This window comes from Leptopilina heterotoma, unplaced genomic scaffold (assembly GCF_015476425.1).
Source record: "Leptopilina heterotoma isolate Lh14 unplaced genomic scaffold, ASM1547642v1 Lhet_95, whole genome shotgun sequence".
Classification (NCBI taxonomy): Eukaryota; Metazoa; Arthropoda; class Insecta; order Hymenoptera; family Figitidae; genus Leptopilina; species Leptopilina heterotoma.
In genome coordinates this window covers 1,846,650-1,861,681 of record NW_025111202.1, presented here as the reverse complement: position 1 = coordinate 1,861,681, position 15,032 = coordinate 1,846,650, and the positions used below count along the sequence as shown (strand labels likewise).

At 34.7% G+C, this 15,032-nt stretch overlaps 2 protein-coding genes across 3 annotated transcripts; one reads left to right on the top strand and one right to left on the bottom strand.

Annotated features, from left to right (window-relative positions):
* The first annotated feature begins 705 nt into the window (after positions 1–705).
* Positions 706–12,119, top strand: LOC122512144 (nipped-B-like protein). 2 transcript variants are annotated; one of them, XM_043627829.1, is made up of 3 exons: positions 706–855; positions 933–1,156; positions 2,353–12,119. In XM_043627829.1, exon 3 carries the CDS (start codon positions 2,762–2,764, stop codon positions 9,281–9,283), a length of 6,522 nt encoding a protein of 2,173 aa, XP_043483764.1. In that variant the 5' UTR covers positions 706–855; positions 933–1,156; positions 2,353–2,761; the 3' UTR covers positions 9,284–12,119. The 2 variants fall into 2 exon arrangements, with proteins under 2 accessions (XP_043483764.1, XP_043483763.1); XM_043627828.1 differs by having other exon boundaries at positions 930–1,156.
* LOC122512145 (coiled-coil domain-containing protein 112-like) lies at positions 9,294–14,152 on the bottom strand. The gene is made up of 6 exons (XM_043627830.1): positions 13,755–14,152; positions 13,543–13,643; positions 13,209–13,469; positions 12,540–13,125; positions 12,256–12,453; positions 9,294–12,190 (listed from the first exon to the last, which is right to left on the bottom strand). The coding sequence occupies exons 1-6, from the start codon at positions 13,991–13,993 to the stop codon at positions 12,157–12,159; spliced, it is 1,419 nt and encodes a 472-aa protein (XP_043483765.1). The 5' UTR covers positions 13,994–14,152; the 3' UTR covers positions 9,294–12,156.
* Positions 14,153–15,032: the final 880 nt, after the last annotated feature.

The following is a 15,032-nucleotide window of genomic DNA, read 5'->3' as shown; positions in this document are numbered from 1 at the left end:
ATTAAGATTGAATAAAAATGAGAAATTCTAAAAATTAGGTATAAAGTCAAGTTCAAATTGTTGCGCGAGTTGCATACACCAATAAAAACTTGTATTTTATACATGAAAACAATTTTAATTGGTTATTTACATATTTAAGTAGTCCAATTAAAACATGCAGTACAAAAATAATGGAAGTAAATTCAAACTATTTTTTACAATTCAAAATTCAAATTATGTAAATTACTCCAGCTTATTTAGTTGAATTTAAATAAAATTTGGTTTTTATTCTACACATGTAATTATACAAATGTATATTATGATATGTAATTGATTTTTAACTTAAGACTCTCTATCTTTTTTTAAGTAATTAATTTTTCGTAATACATATAAATTTAATTTATAAATAATTAACACCTATATTATTATTATTATTATTATTATTTTAATAATAAATATAGAAAAAACTAAATAATTTTATAAAAATAAGTTAAAAACAATTCTAAAATATATATATTTTAAAAATTATTATTTTTCAAAAGTAAAAGTAAAAATAAAGAATACGTATTTGAGGTTAGTTTTCTAATAAAATTTTAATTATCTATTTCTTTTAATTTTATAAACTTTTGCCTCTTTTATTTAAAAAAATATTAGAAAAAGATTAAAAACATTTTCACGTGCCATGTGAATGGAGCTTAAAGTGATTTGAAATCCGACGCCCGGAATCAAGTACGCAACTTCCGCGAACTCGCTGCTGAGCATTGAGCAAAATGGACGCCTTTGTGTCTGTTTTCGTTAAATTCATACTATAAATAGTGCTTTTCTCGCGATCAATCACATCTGAAAGTATGATGTTTACAAGATTTAGCAAATGATGTAAGTGAAAGTTCTATTTTGCAATAGTGTTGTTTGTTTCACATTTTGATCGATCTTATTTGACTCCTATCAAGTAGGCCACAGCCACAGATGACAATTGAATGGATTTCTTGAGAAGAAGAGTTTGAGAAGAAAATTGCTGATGGAGGACTGCTACAGTTATCCAGGATAGAAAATAATCGTTGCATTATTTTAATTGATAAGTCGCTAACTGAAGGGGAAGGAAAATTTCTAGTTAAAAACGTTTCTTTGCTTATTAGATCGTCCAGCATAAATAATCATTAGGATCAGTTAACCGAAGGTAAATAACACAAAATATTGTGAAAATAACATTTTCTTAACATTTTTTTAGAATATTTCACCTAAATGTTTTGTCATATTATTAAATTTAACGTTAATATGAAATTTTTTAACATTTAAAATAATTTTTCGTATCAGCTTTAGCTTACACTGCTTTGTTTATATGCATTTTCGACTATGTGCCCGTTTTGTCGTTAATATGTATATATAAAAGAGTACTGAGAACGTATTTTTTGCAAATTTTCCAAACGTCAATAGTTTATTTGTTATAAATCAATTAAAAAGTTTTGTTTACTATCAAAAATATATTTCAAATATTCAAGTTTCAAAGAAATATAAAAACATTATGTTTATTAATATTTTTTAATTAGTAAATTAAAAAAAGTTAATTAAAAAGAAGAAAAATGCAGAATTTTTTAATACGATTTTATGTTTGTTTATATTTGTGAATTTAAAAACCTTTAGAATGTTAGTAACGTAGTTATACGTTATTATGATTTTAAATTATTTTTTATAAACTATTTTTTTAATATAAACTTATTGAGATTAAGTTTTTCAACTATTTTTTCTGACTGGCGAATCACATAATTGTTGTGTTTATCGATACATAAATGTCATTCTGGTATGTTAAAATAGTAAAACACGATAAGACTACAAAAATATATAAGGTTAAAAGTATAAAAAGTTTCTTTAACAATAAAACAAATTATAGATTAGATAAAAGTCAATCTTTGTTAATTATATTTATATATATATATATACAAACTATTATTTTATAATTGTAAGCATAATTAGAAAAAACATGAGTTATAATTTTGCTTTTAAACTTCCAACCGTATACGTTCTTTATTTGTCAATTGACAAATATTTCTCTCGTGTCATTGTTAATATAATTATTAAATCATTGCCATTATTAGAAACTATTTTTAAAAATCTTTTAAAAAATTATTTTAATCAATTGTTTTTCAAAGTTTGTTAATATATATATTTTATCAATATTGAAAATGGTTTCAACTAAAATTTTTAGTGATTTTTACATCGTTATTATGAGATAATAAAAACTTTGTTTTGGTACGTTTTTTACATTTTCAGATTTGTTGGAATATTAATTTAATGAAAAATTATAAACTTGTAATTTGTTTAACAAATTGAAAAATGATTGTACGTATAAGAAAATTAACAAGTTGTATGTTTTAGGGTAATCATTCTAAAGGAGCGAATCATGGATCGTTTACTGCAAGATCCAAGAGCATCATCAAAATGTGGATGAATTATAAAAAGTGAACAATGGGAACTTAAAAGAGACTGCGTTAAGTTCCCACAATTAACATTAGTGTTAGTGTTACTCGTACGTATTATTAGGGCAAATAGGTTAACAAAAAAGTAGTAATAGTGGATTATCCAAAACGTTGAGGTTTAGTGATGATTATTTTCGATTTTTCTGCCGATGGTGCGACAAAAGACATTTTATTTCCCTTAAACCAAAATCCATGGGTCGGCGAGGGTAAAATTGTTCCCATAAATATTTTCAGTGATTTTTCTTGATTTCAAAAGATATTGTCATCCTAAGGAATCATCTGTAAGATAATTTTTAGGTCGGGCTGTAATGCCAGAACAAATCAAAGTCAAAATGAATGGGGTAATTCCGAGTGTACCAATAACAACCCTCGCAGGTATTGCGAGTCTTTCTGATTTATTGTCAGAAATGCCCCTGCCTACGCCATTACAACAAACCTCTTTAACCAATAAGTCTCTCCTCTTTCATCCTCGAGTCGCTGAAGAAGCACAAATATTGTTGAGTGTTCGGGATGACAATTTAGTTCCACAGCTAATATCCTCGTTATCGCAGACATCTTCGGATCACATAGAACTCAAGGATCACTATGCCAACACGGAGCAGTCGCTCGACTCTGAGCAAAATACACCCGAACTCCTGAAAGCTATACTTGAAATAAACCCGCACGTTTTCAAAGGACCACAGTACAACTCCCCGAGAAATTGGTCGCAAGGTTCGAATGCGCTGCACGCAAGCCAATCACCGGCAAGTTGCGGTCGATTTTCACCGTCGTACTCGAATTCTTCTGGATCCAGGCAGACACCTCAAAGCAGCCCCGCTCATTCTGCCGCAGCAAAGTCGGTCCTACCTCCTCCCCCAGCAAGTGGCATCTCCCATGCTCAGCATCCAAGGATGCCACTCACACCTCAAAACTATGCGGAAATATCGCAGATGTCTCCGTTTGCTGTGCCTTCTCCTTCGCCCAGAGCGAGCGTTATAACGGAACAAACAAGAACTTCTACGACTCCGCAGCACATGACGGAGGATTCCGCGTGTGCAATGTCAAACATAAATCGCCAACCGAACATGTACTCCCCGGCGCATATGACCTCACCGAACGCACCTCTAGCCAGTCTGGCCAATCAAACTCACAACATGTCGAGCATGACACCGAGGCAAAACATTCACATGACTTCTCCGATGCAAATGACGTCTCCCCTTCAAGCTCCATCCCCCATGCACACCGACGTTGCCCAGCATCAGAATGTCAATTTGCAACAAAATATCTTCGAACCCGTCATCAATCAACACATGTCAATGGACAATCAGAACCTGGTTTTCGACAACCCTATGCAAAGTAATCCTCAGTTTGACTTGGATCCGACAACAACTATTCCGGATATCGCCTTAACACTGGAAAGTCTCGATTCGAAGCAAGCCCCCGATGTCCTGGACAATGTGATCCCGGCAAACTTGGCGGGTATCAGTTCTGCGTGTCCAATCACTGAAACCCCTGAAACCACTGCATTTGACAGCATTCAGCAAAATTGTGCCGAGAAAGATCAGAAGTTGCCAATGAAGGAGCCGGTTGTGATGCTGAACAGGTTGTCCCTCGCCGATCAAGCTCTAATGCAGAAAAGTCTCAGCGCTTTCGTCGAAAAAGCACCGACTCGTGCAGCGAAAATGGGTCTAATGAACAGTGGCGCCGCAAAGTCAGAGTCTGAAAGTGAGGAAGAAGTCGAGAAGAATAACAAACACTTTAAAGCAAGAGCCAAGGAGCGGCAAGAGAAGAGGGAAAAGGAACGAGCTGAGAGGAAGAAGGAGGATATTAAATCAAGGCGACGAAAGAGGACCATAGAAGACGACGACGAAGATTTCGATGCTGGTGACATTGACGAGAAGAAGGAAAAGGAGAACAGCCTGTCGCCGCCGAAGCCAAAAATCAGAAAGTACGAGAAGAAACTCGTGCCCGTACTCGCCAAGTTGAGTGTCGAAGAACTCATGGAAACGAACACCTATCAGCGGTTCAATTCAACGATGGACACGATATTCGAAAACACTGAAGATGCAGCAAATATGACCGACGAGGAAGATGACGGCAACGTTCCCCAAGAATTGCTCATCCAGAAATATCATCTCCAGGAATTGTGTACGGAAGCCGCGAAATTGAAGGCTCTAGGGGCGATGGAATCAATTCCCACCGATAGACTCGTTAGACTGTTGAATATCCTGGAGAAAAATATAAGAGATGGTGCTAAGGTCTCTCCCCTTGCAGATCCCGATGACGACGTAGCGGCGAGTCGACGATGGTCGAACATGGTCATGGAGCGAGTACAACGAGCCGTCGATGCTTCCCTGGTCTCACTGCACATCATGACGTCCAGTAACATGCCCAAGACTGTGTATCTAGAAGATGTAATCGACAGAATAATTGTTTTCATGAAATTTCAATTGCAAAACACAATTTATCCCTCTTTCGATCCCGTCTACAGAATAGACTCAAAAAGCAAGACTGACAGTTTTAATTCAAGTGGTCGAAAAAAGAGAGGCCACACCAAGGAGGTAAGGGAGAAGAGCATTCTTCAAATCTACAACAAAATGACAGAACTCGTGGGACTTTTGTCGGAGCTTTTCAACATTCAAGTTCTCACGGACACGAGTGTCCTTCACGCGTCAACTTTGGGAGTCTCGCCGTTTTTCGTCGAATCAGTCAGCGATCTGCAGCTGAGTGCATTGAAATTAGTGACTGTTATTTTCACCAAGTACGAAAAACACAGGAGACTACTCTTGGACGATATTTTGGCGTCAATAGCAAGACTTCCGAGCAGCAAGCGAAGCCTACGGTCCTATAGACTCAATTCCGAAGATCATATTCAGATGTTGACCGCCCTTGTGCTGCAGCTCATTCAGTGCGTCGTTGTTCTTCCAGAAAATATCGGCCAAGACAAGGTGACGAAAAAAGACGACGAAGAGGACAAGAAGGAGGAGAAGAAATCCGGCCATGTCGATGCTGATCTTTTAATCATCAATAAATACGATAATGCAACGAGAACAGCGGCAAATTTTTTACGAGTCTTCCTCAACAAATGTGGAAGCAAGGGTGACGAAGTGGACTACAGGCCTCTGTTTGAAAATTTTATTCAAGATCTTCTAGCCACGGTCAACAAACCAGAGTGGCCTGCTGCTGAACTACTTCTCAGCTTGTTAGGCAAATTATTAGCTGGTCATTTTTCGAACAAGAGTTCAGACATGTCTCTGAGAGTCGCATCCATCGATTACTTGGGAGTCGTTGCCGCCAGATTGAGGAAGGACGCCGTTAATTCCGCCTGCAAACTTTCAACCATCGATCAAATCATCAAGGACATTAAGGCTGAGCAACAAAAGGATTCAGACTACGACAGAATTCACGACAAGGACATTAAAGGTCTCACCGAAGACGAGGAGAGAACGGTATTTTTGCAGAAAGTACTCCTGGACTATTTGGCCGTGAATGGAACGAAAGATGCCTCACTGGGATATGCGAGACACTTTTACCTGGTTCAATGGTACAGAGACTGTGCTGATGAAAAGAGTCGCGTCAGTCATCAGCCAAAACACAGTCCGAGTAAAAAGTCCCACAAGAAAAGAACGAAAAAGAAAAACAAACATCACAGTGAAGAAGACAGTGATTCAGACATTGAAGAAATTGATCCCGACGAGAATGCTAATAATGAGCAGAAGAATTCGGAGACCTACAGAATCATTGAGGATAAGAAGAAGTTGATAATATCGAAAGTTCGTCCCTATAGTTCGGGAACGAAGCCTGACATTCTTCAAACGTACATTGATTACAATTCGGCTGAATTGATTTCGCAATATCTCGCATCGAAACGATCATTCTCGCAGAGCTTCGACAGGTATCTGATGCAGATTCTACAAGTCTTGACGGAGTCTTCGATCGCAATTAGAACAAAGGCTATGAAGTGTCTGACGATGATAGTGGAGGCAGATCCCAGTGTTCTTGGCAGAAACGAAATGCAGATGGGAGTGAAACATTCGTTCCTTGATCATTCGACGTCTGTACGAGAAGCTGCGGTGGATCTGGTGGGAAAGTTCATTCTCAGTAGGCCCGAGCTGATCGATAAATATTACGATATGCTGTCGTCGAGAATTTTGGACACTGGAGTGAGTGTGAGAAAGAGGGTCATCAAGATCCTCAAGGACGTCTGCATGGAGTGTCCCACTTTTCCCAAAATACCCGAGATTTGCGTCAAGATGATAAGAAGAGTCAACGATGAGGAGGGGATTCGAAAACTTGTGATGGAAGTTTTTCAAAACATGTGGTTCACTCCAGTTCGAGAAAGACCATCGGTCGATTCCGAGGCACTGCTGCGGAAGGTGATGAACATCACGGACGTTGTTGCAGCCAGCAAGGACATGGGACTCGAGTGGTTCGAACAGCTCCTGGTTAGTTTATTTAAGCCAAAGGAAGACAAGGAAGACAGCACGAAAATGCAGACTGAACCTCCAAAGATTTTGCTGACAGCCTGTAAGCAGATTGTTGAGTGTTTGATTGAAAACATTTTACGTCTCGAGGAAACACCTCTCGATGGAGTGGAACACTCGGAGAAGAAGGGATCGTCACAACGATTGGTTGCTTGTCTCACGACTTTGCATTTATTCGCCAAGATTCGACCGCAGCTTCTCGTCAATCACGCCATAACACTCCAACCTTATTTGAGTTTGAAAATGCAAACGCAGGGAGATTACCAGATTATAAGCAGCGTGGCGCACACTCTCGAACTTGTGGTTCCGCTGATCGAACATCCCAGCGAGACATTTTTGGCTCAACTCGAGGAAGATTCGGTGAAATTGATTCTGCAGCATGACAAGTCGGTGGTTGCAAGTTGTCTCTCCTGCTTGGGTTCGATTGTCAACAATGTCACGAGGAACTTCAAGTTGATTCGAGATTGTTTCAACAAGTACTATGGGCACCTGACGGACTACAAATCTAAATATGAGAAGGATCCAGATCATCCAATTCTCCTCAAGTACAGACCCTTCTTCCGACGTGCACTCTTCACCGTCGGCTTGCTGCTGAGACACTTTGACTTCACTGATGCCGAAGTCATACAAGGTCTGCCCGAGAATATCAAGGATCAAGTTTTCGATACTCTAAGTTACTTTGTCCACGTGGACAACGAGGATATCAAGCTGTTCACTCTCAAGTCAATTGGATCTCTCTGCATAAGGCATTACGAATTTATGATGCTCGATGAAATCAAGGAGTTGTATCACTATTTGCTGACGTCCGACGTCGCTTCAGACAACATGAGAATCCAGGTTCTGAACAACATCGAAATCTACCTGCAGGAGGAGGAGACCAGAATGATTAAGCAGGATCAGGCGTGGGCGAAACTCTCCAAGCATGAAAATCTCAAGGAAATGGGCGACGTCTCTTCCGGAATGGCCAGCACGGTCATACAACTGTACCTCAAGCAGATTCTCGAGTCCTTCATTCATCAGAACGTGAACGTGAGGCACGCGTCTCTGAAAGTCATTCAGCTGATTCTCGCGCAGGGTCTGGTCCATCCTGTTCAAATTGTACCTTACCTCGTCTGCATGAGCACGGACTGCGAGAAAATGGTGAGCCACAGCGCAGACAAGCAACTGCAGGACATTGAGAAGAAGTACCCGGGTTTCATTCACATGCGAGCTCAGTTCGGAATCAAGCTCAGCTATCGACTGCAGAGTATTCTGCAGAACGACACAACGGTGCGTGGGATGAGAACAAAGGAGGGTGAATACCCTTCGGGTTTGAATGGATTTCTGTACACAATTCTGAGGAGCACGAAGCAGCAAAGACGAGCCATTGTCCTCTCGTTTCTGAAGCAATTCGACGAGACGGCCAAGACATGTCTCTCCCAGATGCTCTACCTCGCTGACAACTTGGCTTACTTTGCATATCAAGTTCAGGACGAGCCGCTCTTCATCATTCACCACATCGACATTATTATCTCCATGTCCGGAACGAACGTCGTGCAGTCCTTCAGGGAAAACTTGTTACCAAAAGAGGGCAGTTCGAAGTTGCCGAATTTTCCGGCCGAGCAGACGATTATGATAGGGCCGGACGGCCAGCCCAGAGCCGACCAACTGCTGTCGACCCTCGAGGACGAGGAGGACGACGAGGAGGACGAGGAGACAGTCGTGGCCAGGCTGCCCCAAGACACGCGAGTCCTGCGCGAACTCATAACCGCGAGTCAAGGTTTCCTGCTCCTCCTCACCCTGAGGCAGCACCTCAAGGACCTCTACGGCTTCTCCGATGCGAAAATCGGCCAGTATTCGCCCTCAGAGGCTGCCAAGGTCTACGAGAAGACAGTCAACCGGAAGTGCAGCTTGCAGTTCAAACCCAAGGCGACGCTGCAGAAACTGAAGGAGGGCGAGAGCAACGAGGAACTGGACGAGGAGGGAAGGCGAAAAATGGCCAAGGCTTACCTGGACTTCAAGCAGCTGATGTTGAAATTCGACCCCGACGACCCCGACGAGGAGGGCGAGGGAGAAGGCAAACGCGAAACAATAACTCTCCACGGAATGAACGCCGATTCGAACAAGTTCACCGGCGGAACCGTCACGATTCACGAGCCAGTCGCTCCGAATCTCAATTCAACGGATCATTCCAACAACTCGGTCAATCCAATGCCACCGAGAGTTCCGAAAATCACAATTCACGCCAATCCGGAAATGAAGGAGCACAGGAAGCAGCGCCAGCACAAAACGGAAAAAGTTAAGAAACACAAAAAGAAGAAGCGAAGAAGAATCTCCGACAGCAGTGATAGTGGCGATGATTGCAGTGATCCTGATTTTCAGGTGTAAGTGACGTGTATATATTGTGTATTACCTTGAAAAATGAGTACACTTCTCGTAGTTGTTTAAGGTTGTATGTAATCTAAAAAGAGTCTCTCGTGCAAAACTGCAAACAATCGTCGATACCGGTGGTGGACGCTCTTTTTTTGCGCAACGTCAGAAAACAATCACTGAAATTAGGGTGGAGCGATTAGTAAATTTTCATTGTTACTAATTCCACGACTGCCTAATATTTTCATTTTATTCCTTTATGCATGATTTTGTATTAGTATTGGCTCTAGATCAAAAAACTTTTTTTTATATTTTATAGGATAGATTGCATCTTTATTTACGTGAAACAAAAAATGTTTAGGTACAAAATTTTTGTGAATTCATCTAATATCTGGTATCTTCAATTGCTTCATTTACAATTTTTTTTGTTGAATTATTCATTATTGCTTCCTCACGAGGAAGTATTTTTTGTTAGTGATATAGTCTTTTGTATGTAGAAAAACAAACGTTTTTTATATAGAAAATCGAAATATTTTCTATTAAAGAAAAAAAAAATACTGTTTTTTGTAACTCTTGTAAGTTACTGTAAATGGGGAAAAAAATAAAATAAAATGAATTCCAGACTTTTGAAAAAGAAAATTTTACTACAGAAATATTCCTATTATTGTTATGTATTTTTAAACTGCTTTTAAATTAGATAAGTGAAATTTTAATGGTAAATTGATTGATTTTAGAGAAACTGTATTTAAAAGTTGTTTTATGTGCAAGATAATTTTTTTTGCTCCATCCTAGTTGGTCAGTTGAAAAAAATGATAAAATCATAGGAAAAAAAATTTCATGTTGCCCTGACTGTTCAAAAGATGGTTATAAAATTGTTAAGTGCAGGTTGATCTTGCTCTTTAATCTTTGAAACTTTCTCTGGACATTTTAAATCAAGATCGAATAGGAAGTTTAAACATTGTAGTACAATAGAGCGCTAATAGTTAATCAAGTTTCACTCGAACAAAATCATTTGTACATAAATAACGTTATAAGAATTCTTGCATTGTTTAATTTTTTCTTTTATTTTTTCTCTTTTTTTTATTAAATGTAAGAAAAATGTCATTTCAATGGACCATTGTCTTCAATGGACAAAATTAGTGATTTTTTTAAAAAAAACAGGGAACTTTTGTCGTTTTACTTTACTTGAAAATTTGGATTACTATTCTCAACGTGTATATTAAAAAAAAGGAACACTGTGGTAGAATAATATACATTATATGAAAACGTTGTAATATGTGTACATAAATTCAAGTGAAAATCTTATTTTCGTAATAAAGAATACTTAAAATTTTTGTTACAATCTTAGGTATTTATTCCGAAATTTGTTGCTAGAAATATAGTTTCATCTCAGTGAAGTTTATATTTAGCCAAACATTATTGTTTGGCGAAGACTTTCGTTTCTTTCAATCTTGAACTGCATTAGACTCCTGTCTGAATTCTTTATTTATGTTCAGAGGGATTTGACGAGAAAAAAAAACAAATTTTCTATCAGTTTTAAAACGCTGTGTAGCTAATTTATAAAAAAAAAACGACAAAGTATCCCACTTTGCGGATTACCGAGTAATTAATAAATTATTAGATTTCGATAATATTTATGGTCGAATGTTAATTAAAAATCTGAAAATAGATTTTGTTTACAAAAAAAGTCTATTTACAATGTAATTAACCAATGCACGCAATATACAGTACATAGATGAATGTTCAATGATTCACGGATAAAATGTCTCTTGCCGTTAAGAAATTATATTTAAAAAAAAATGTTGTGTCCTCGTCTTTTGATCAAAAATGTTAGTTTTATGAAAATTTAGAGAAAATCCGTGACAATTACTAAGAAGAAATTTACTTCTAAGATATAGTTTCTTCTTGATAATTTTATGTAAAATCGATTAGACTAACTTTCATTTTTTTTTAAATGGAATGAATGGCTTACACTGTTAAGAGCTGTGATTTTAGAAGACGTTTTTCTTATAAACGTAAAAGCGCCGAATATAATTTAATTCTAGAGACATTCATGACTTGGCGATCTCGTGAGGTTTTGTTTTAACAGTGTGTAAAAGAGTGCGTGGAATTTTTTGATAAAATAAAAGCGGTTAAGATCGTTAATCTGAGCCTCACCGTCCTTTCTAGCGTGCAATGGTAGTATATAATTAAAAAAATGCTTCTTTTCTTATATGAGATTGTTCGAGTTTTTCTAAACGGATTCCGAAAGTTAAAATAGTAAAACTTTTAATTCCGTCAAATTCGCTCGATAATCCGTACAGTGGCGTAAAAAACAATAATAGAGTAAATACGCAGTGTGTGAGAAATTGCATTGTACAAATTTTACGTGTGTAAATATTTATTATTACCAATTATAAAAAAAAGCAGAAGGGGAGCCTCAACTGTTTTTTTTTTAATTTTAATTTTAAAAAAAAATTTGGAAAGTATAAAAAAAAATACAAAAAAACGAATACAGATTTTTCAAGAATACGTTTCATTTTAGACGTTATTGTTCATTGTAATAAAATCTATAGAATTTTAATTTCAAATAATTATATTTCTACTTATAGTTTAAAATTATTATAAGAACTCTTATTAATAAGTATTTCCATGAGGTGTTGAAATATCGTGTCAAGTAAGATACAATTTTTGTATTTGGTAATATATCAATTGACGAGAAAAAGGTTAATAGAAATATATATTTGAGTAAAAATTGTTTAGTGTTAATGTTATCCATAGCGATCCCTAAATTGTTCTGGATAAGATGTAACGCTACTCCATAATGTACATCGTCGGAATACGTTCGTAAGGAAAATAAACTAAGTATATATAATTAAAGTCTTTAATTACTATACCATAAAAATTTGTTTTTATAATGATTCAAAATTTCGTCTTCCCATGGACCTGAAATACGTTATTTTACAAATTTATTCTATTTTCTGAAAAATATTACTAAAAAAATAACTTACATTTTTGGCAAGTCCTTTATGTAGAGAGATTTCTGATTTTGGTCGTTTTTAATATTTTTACATTTTTCTTTCCAAACTTTGGTATATTTCAGTAATGTGGAAATTTTCGTTGAAGTTTTTGTTTTACTTTTTAATTCCTGGAAATTATCCTCACTTCTCGGATATTTTCGCTTTTCTATGTAATAATTATCCTGTTTTCTAAAGTGTATTATTTTTAATTAGTGTCGTTAAATTTCCTAATAAAACCTAATTAAGAGAATAAATTTATACTAGTTTATTATTACCTGAAGGACTTAATTAAAACTGGGGATTTAATTATTTTTTCTGATTTACATTCATTTTTTTCGAATTTCGTTTCTGATGTTTTTCTTTTTTTGTATTCCTCGACTGCAAGTTTTAAACGTTGAGCTCTTAATTTCTGACGATTCTCTAAAACAAGCTTTGTTTGCTTTTCTAATTTTATTTGCTCCTCGTGCATTAATCTTTCGTTTTCTTTTTCCTCCTTCCATTTTTTAATTAACTCTTTTGATGCTTTTGATTTTGATTTCTGATTGTCAATCAAATTTTTAAATTTTGTTGTATTTTCTTTTATATTTCCTTTGTCGGAAATATGATGAATTTCATTTTTTTCCTCAATTTGAATAGTATGCTGAAATTTTTTTTGTTGGCGCCAATCTTTTATGGCCGTTTTTTGTTCTCCTTGAAGCTTCAAATAAAACTTATACCATGCTTCGTGATTTATGATGCTTTTGGTTGTTAAATCTGGACATTTAGTTTGAATTGCATAAACCAAAGATGGAATTGTTTTATTCTTTTTTCTTAGTTTCAGAAATAGTAAATGATCCTCATTACTCCAATTTTGAGTGTGTCCTGTTTCGAAAGAAAATATTTAAATAGTAAATATAAATAATAATAAATGTAAATAAATAAATGAGTTAAGTTTTAAATAGCACCTGTTTTTGCTACTAAATCAGTAAAATTTTCTACTTCTTCAAAATCTTGTATATTTATGGAATTTTTTCGATATTGATTTTTCGTTTGCAAAACGTTGGCAGAATCACAATTTTCATATCGGGGCAATGTTGAATTAAACTCCGATAAAGTTAAATCAAGAGATGATTCCTCTTCTTTTAACGAATCTGTACAGTCATTTCTGTAAAACTCTTGAATTTTTTCCCAAAGTTTGTATAATTTTGCTTTATAATTATCTATATCTTAAATATAAATTCATCCCAAATGATTATTTCACATTACTTTGGAAATAGACAATTATAAATAAATAATTACCCAAATTTCCAAAATTATTATCGTTAATTACGTTTTTTATTTCGTTCCAGCATTCATTTATGTCATTTACTGAATTTCGCAAATATTTCTGAATTTCTTGTCTTAAAAAAAACATTTCTTTAAATCATTTAATGAAACATCATAAATAAATTATAACACAGTTTTCCTGCACTGTGAAATTGAAATAAGAAATAGAAAAAAAATTGTTGTACCTTTGGTTTGAAAGATTGAGGTAATCCTGTTGAAGGTCCTTCAGAATTTTAGAATCAATTTTAACATTTTCCAAATAATTATTTATTGTTCTCTCTATCACATATTCTTCCTGTTTTAATTTTATTAATGCCTTTAAATGCTCATTTTTTTGGACAGATAAATTTAGTTTTTTAATATTATAATTCGGATTTATTTTCGAAATCGCAGTTTTTTGATTCGCTTCATTTTCAATATCCATATAAATAGAGTGTTACTTTCTACACTTACTTTATAACTTTAACCGCACTTTAACTTTTAATTCAGCGAATTCTGGTGACTTTTGTTGATCCGGAAGCTATGACAACCGAACCGGGAACCGGACTGAAAGAGGTGACCCATGAATAATAGTCTTATTGATTTTAAAGAACAGTTTAAAATAATTTTTTATTTATTAAATTAAAAATTATTCATAGCAATTCTTTTATAAATTATGTACTTTATTTTGTTTCTAAACTACTTTTAATAAATCATTATTTACTCAGACTTCGTAGGTACTTATCTTTACTGAATCCTACATTTACTACTTTTTTTTTTTTAGAATTTTCTACTATTTTAATAAAAAATTTCTTAAAAGAATAAAATGATTAAAGTTTTGAATAATTCTATTTATTTAAAAAAAGTATTTTCTATTTTAAAATGTAATTCAATTTAGAAATTATGAAATAATTGAGTCGTCAAGTTTAATTTTTCCATAGCTACTTTTTTATACTACTTTTTTACTCTTAAAGCTACTTTTTGCCATTTTTTTAAAAAATAATTATCAAGTACGAAGCTTGTTTAATGATTTTTTATATTATCAGAGAAAGAAAAGTCGTCAAGAACAAGAAAATGAAATAAATATTATAAAACAACAATTTTAATTATTTACTTTACCTTTTATTTTATTTTTTTACATATATCTGAAAATATATTTATATAATTAATAATATAAAATTATATACAAATTTTTTTAAAGAATTTTTTCTAACTATTTTTATGACAAATGGAACTCTCTGCATAGGAGATAAAAGTCTTGGGCACTCGACCTGCAAAAATATGATCTCCTGCGATTAAACTAGTTTCAGAAAATTATAAAAAATATTTTAAAAAGTATTCGAGTTTTGGAATTCTTAGCATTTTTATAAACAAGTATTAAATAATTGTCTATTTGATATATTTATTATTTGAAGAACCTTTTTTGTAAATAAAATATTAAATATTTACTCAAAAAAAAAAAAAAAAAAAAAAAAAAAAAAAAA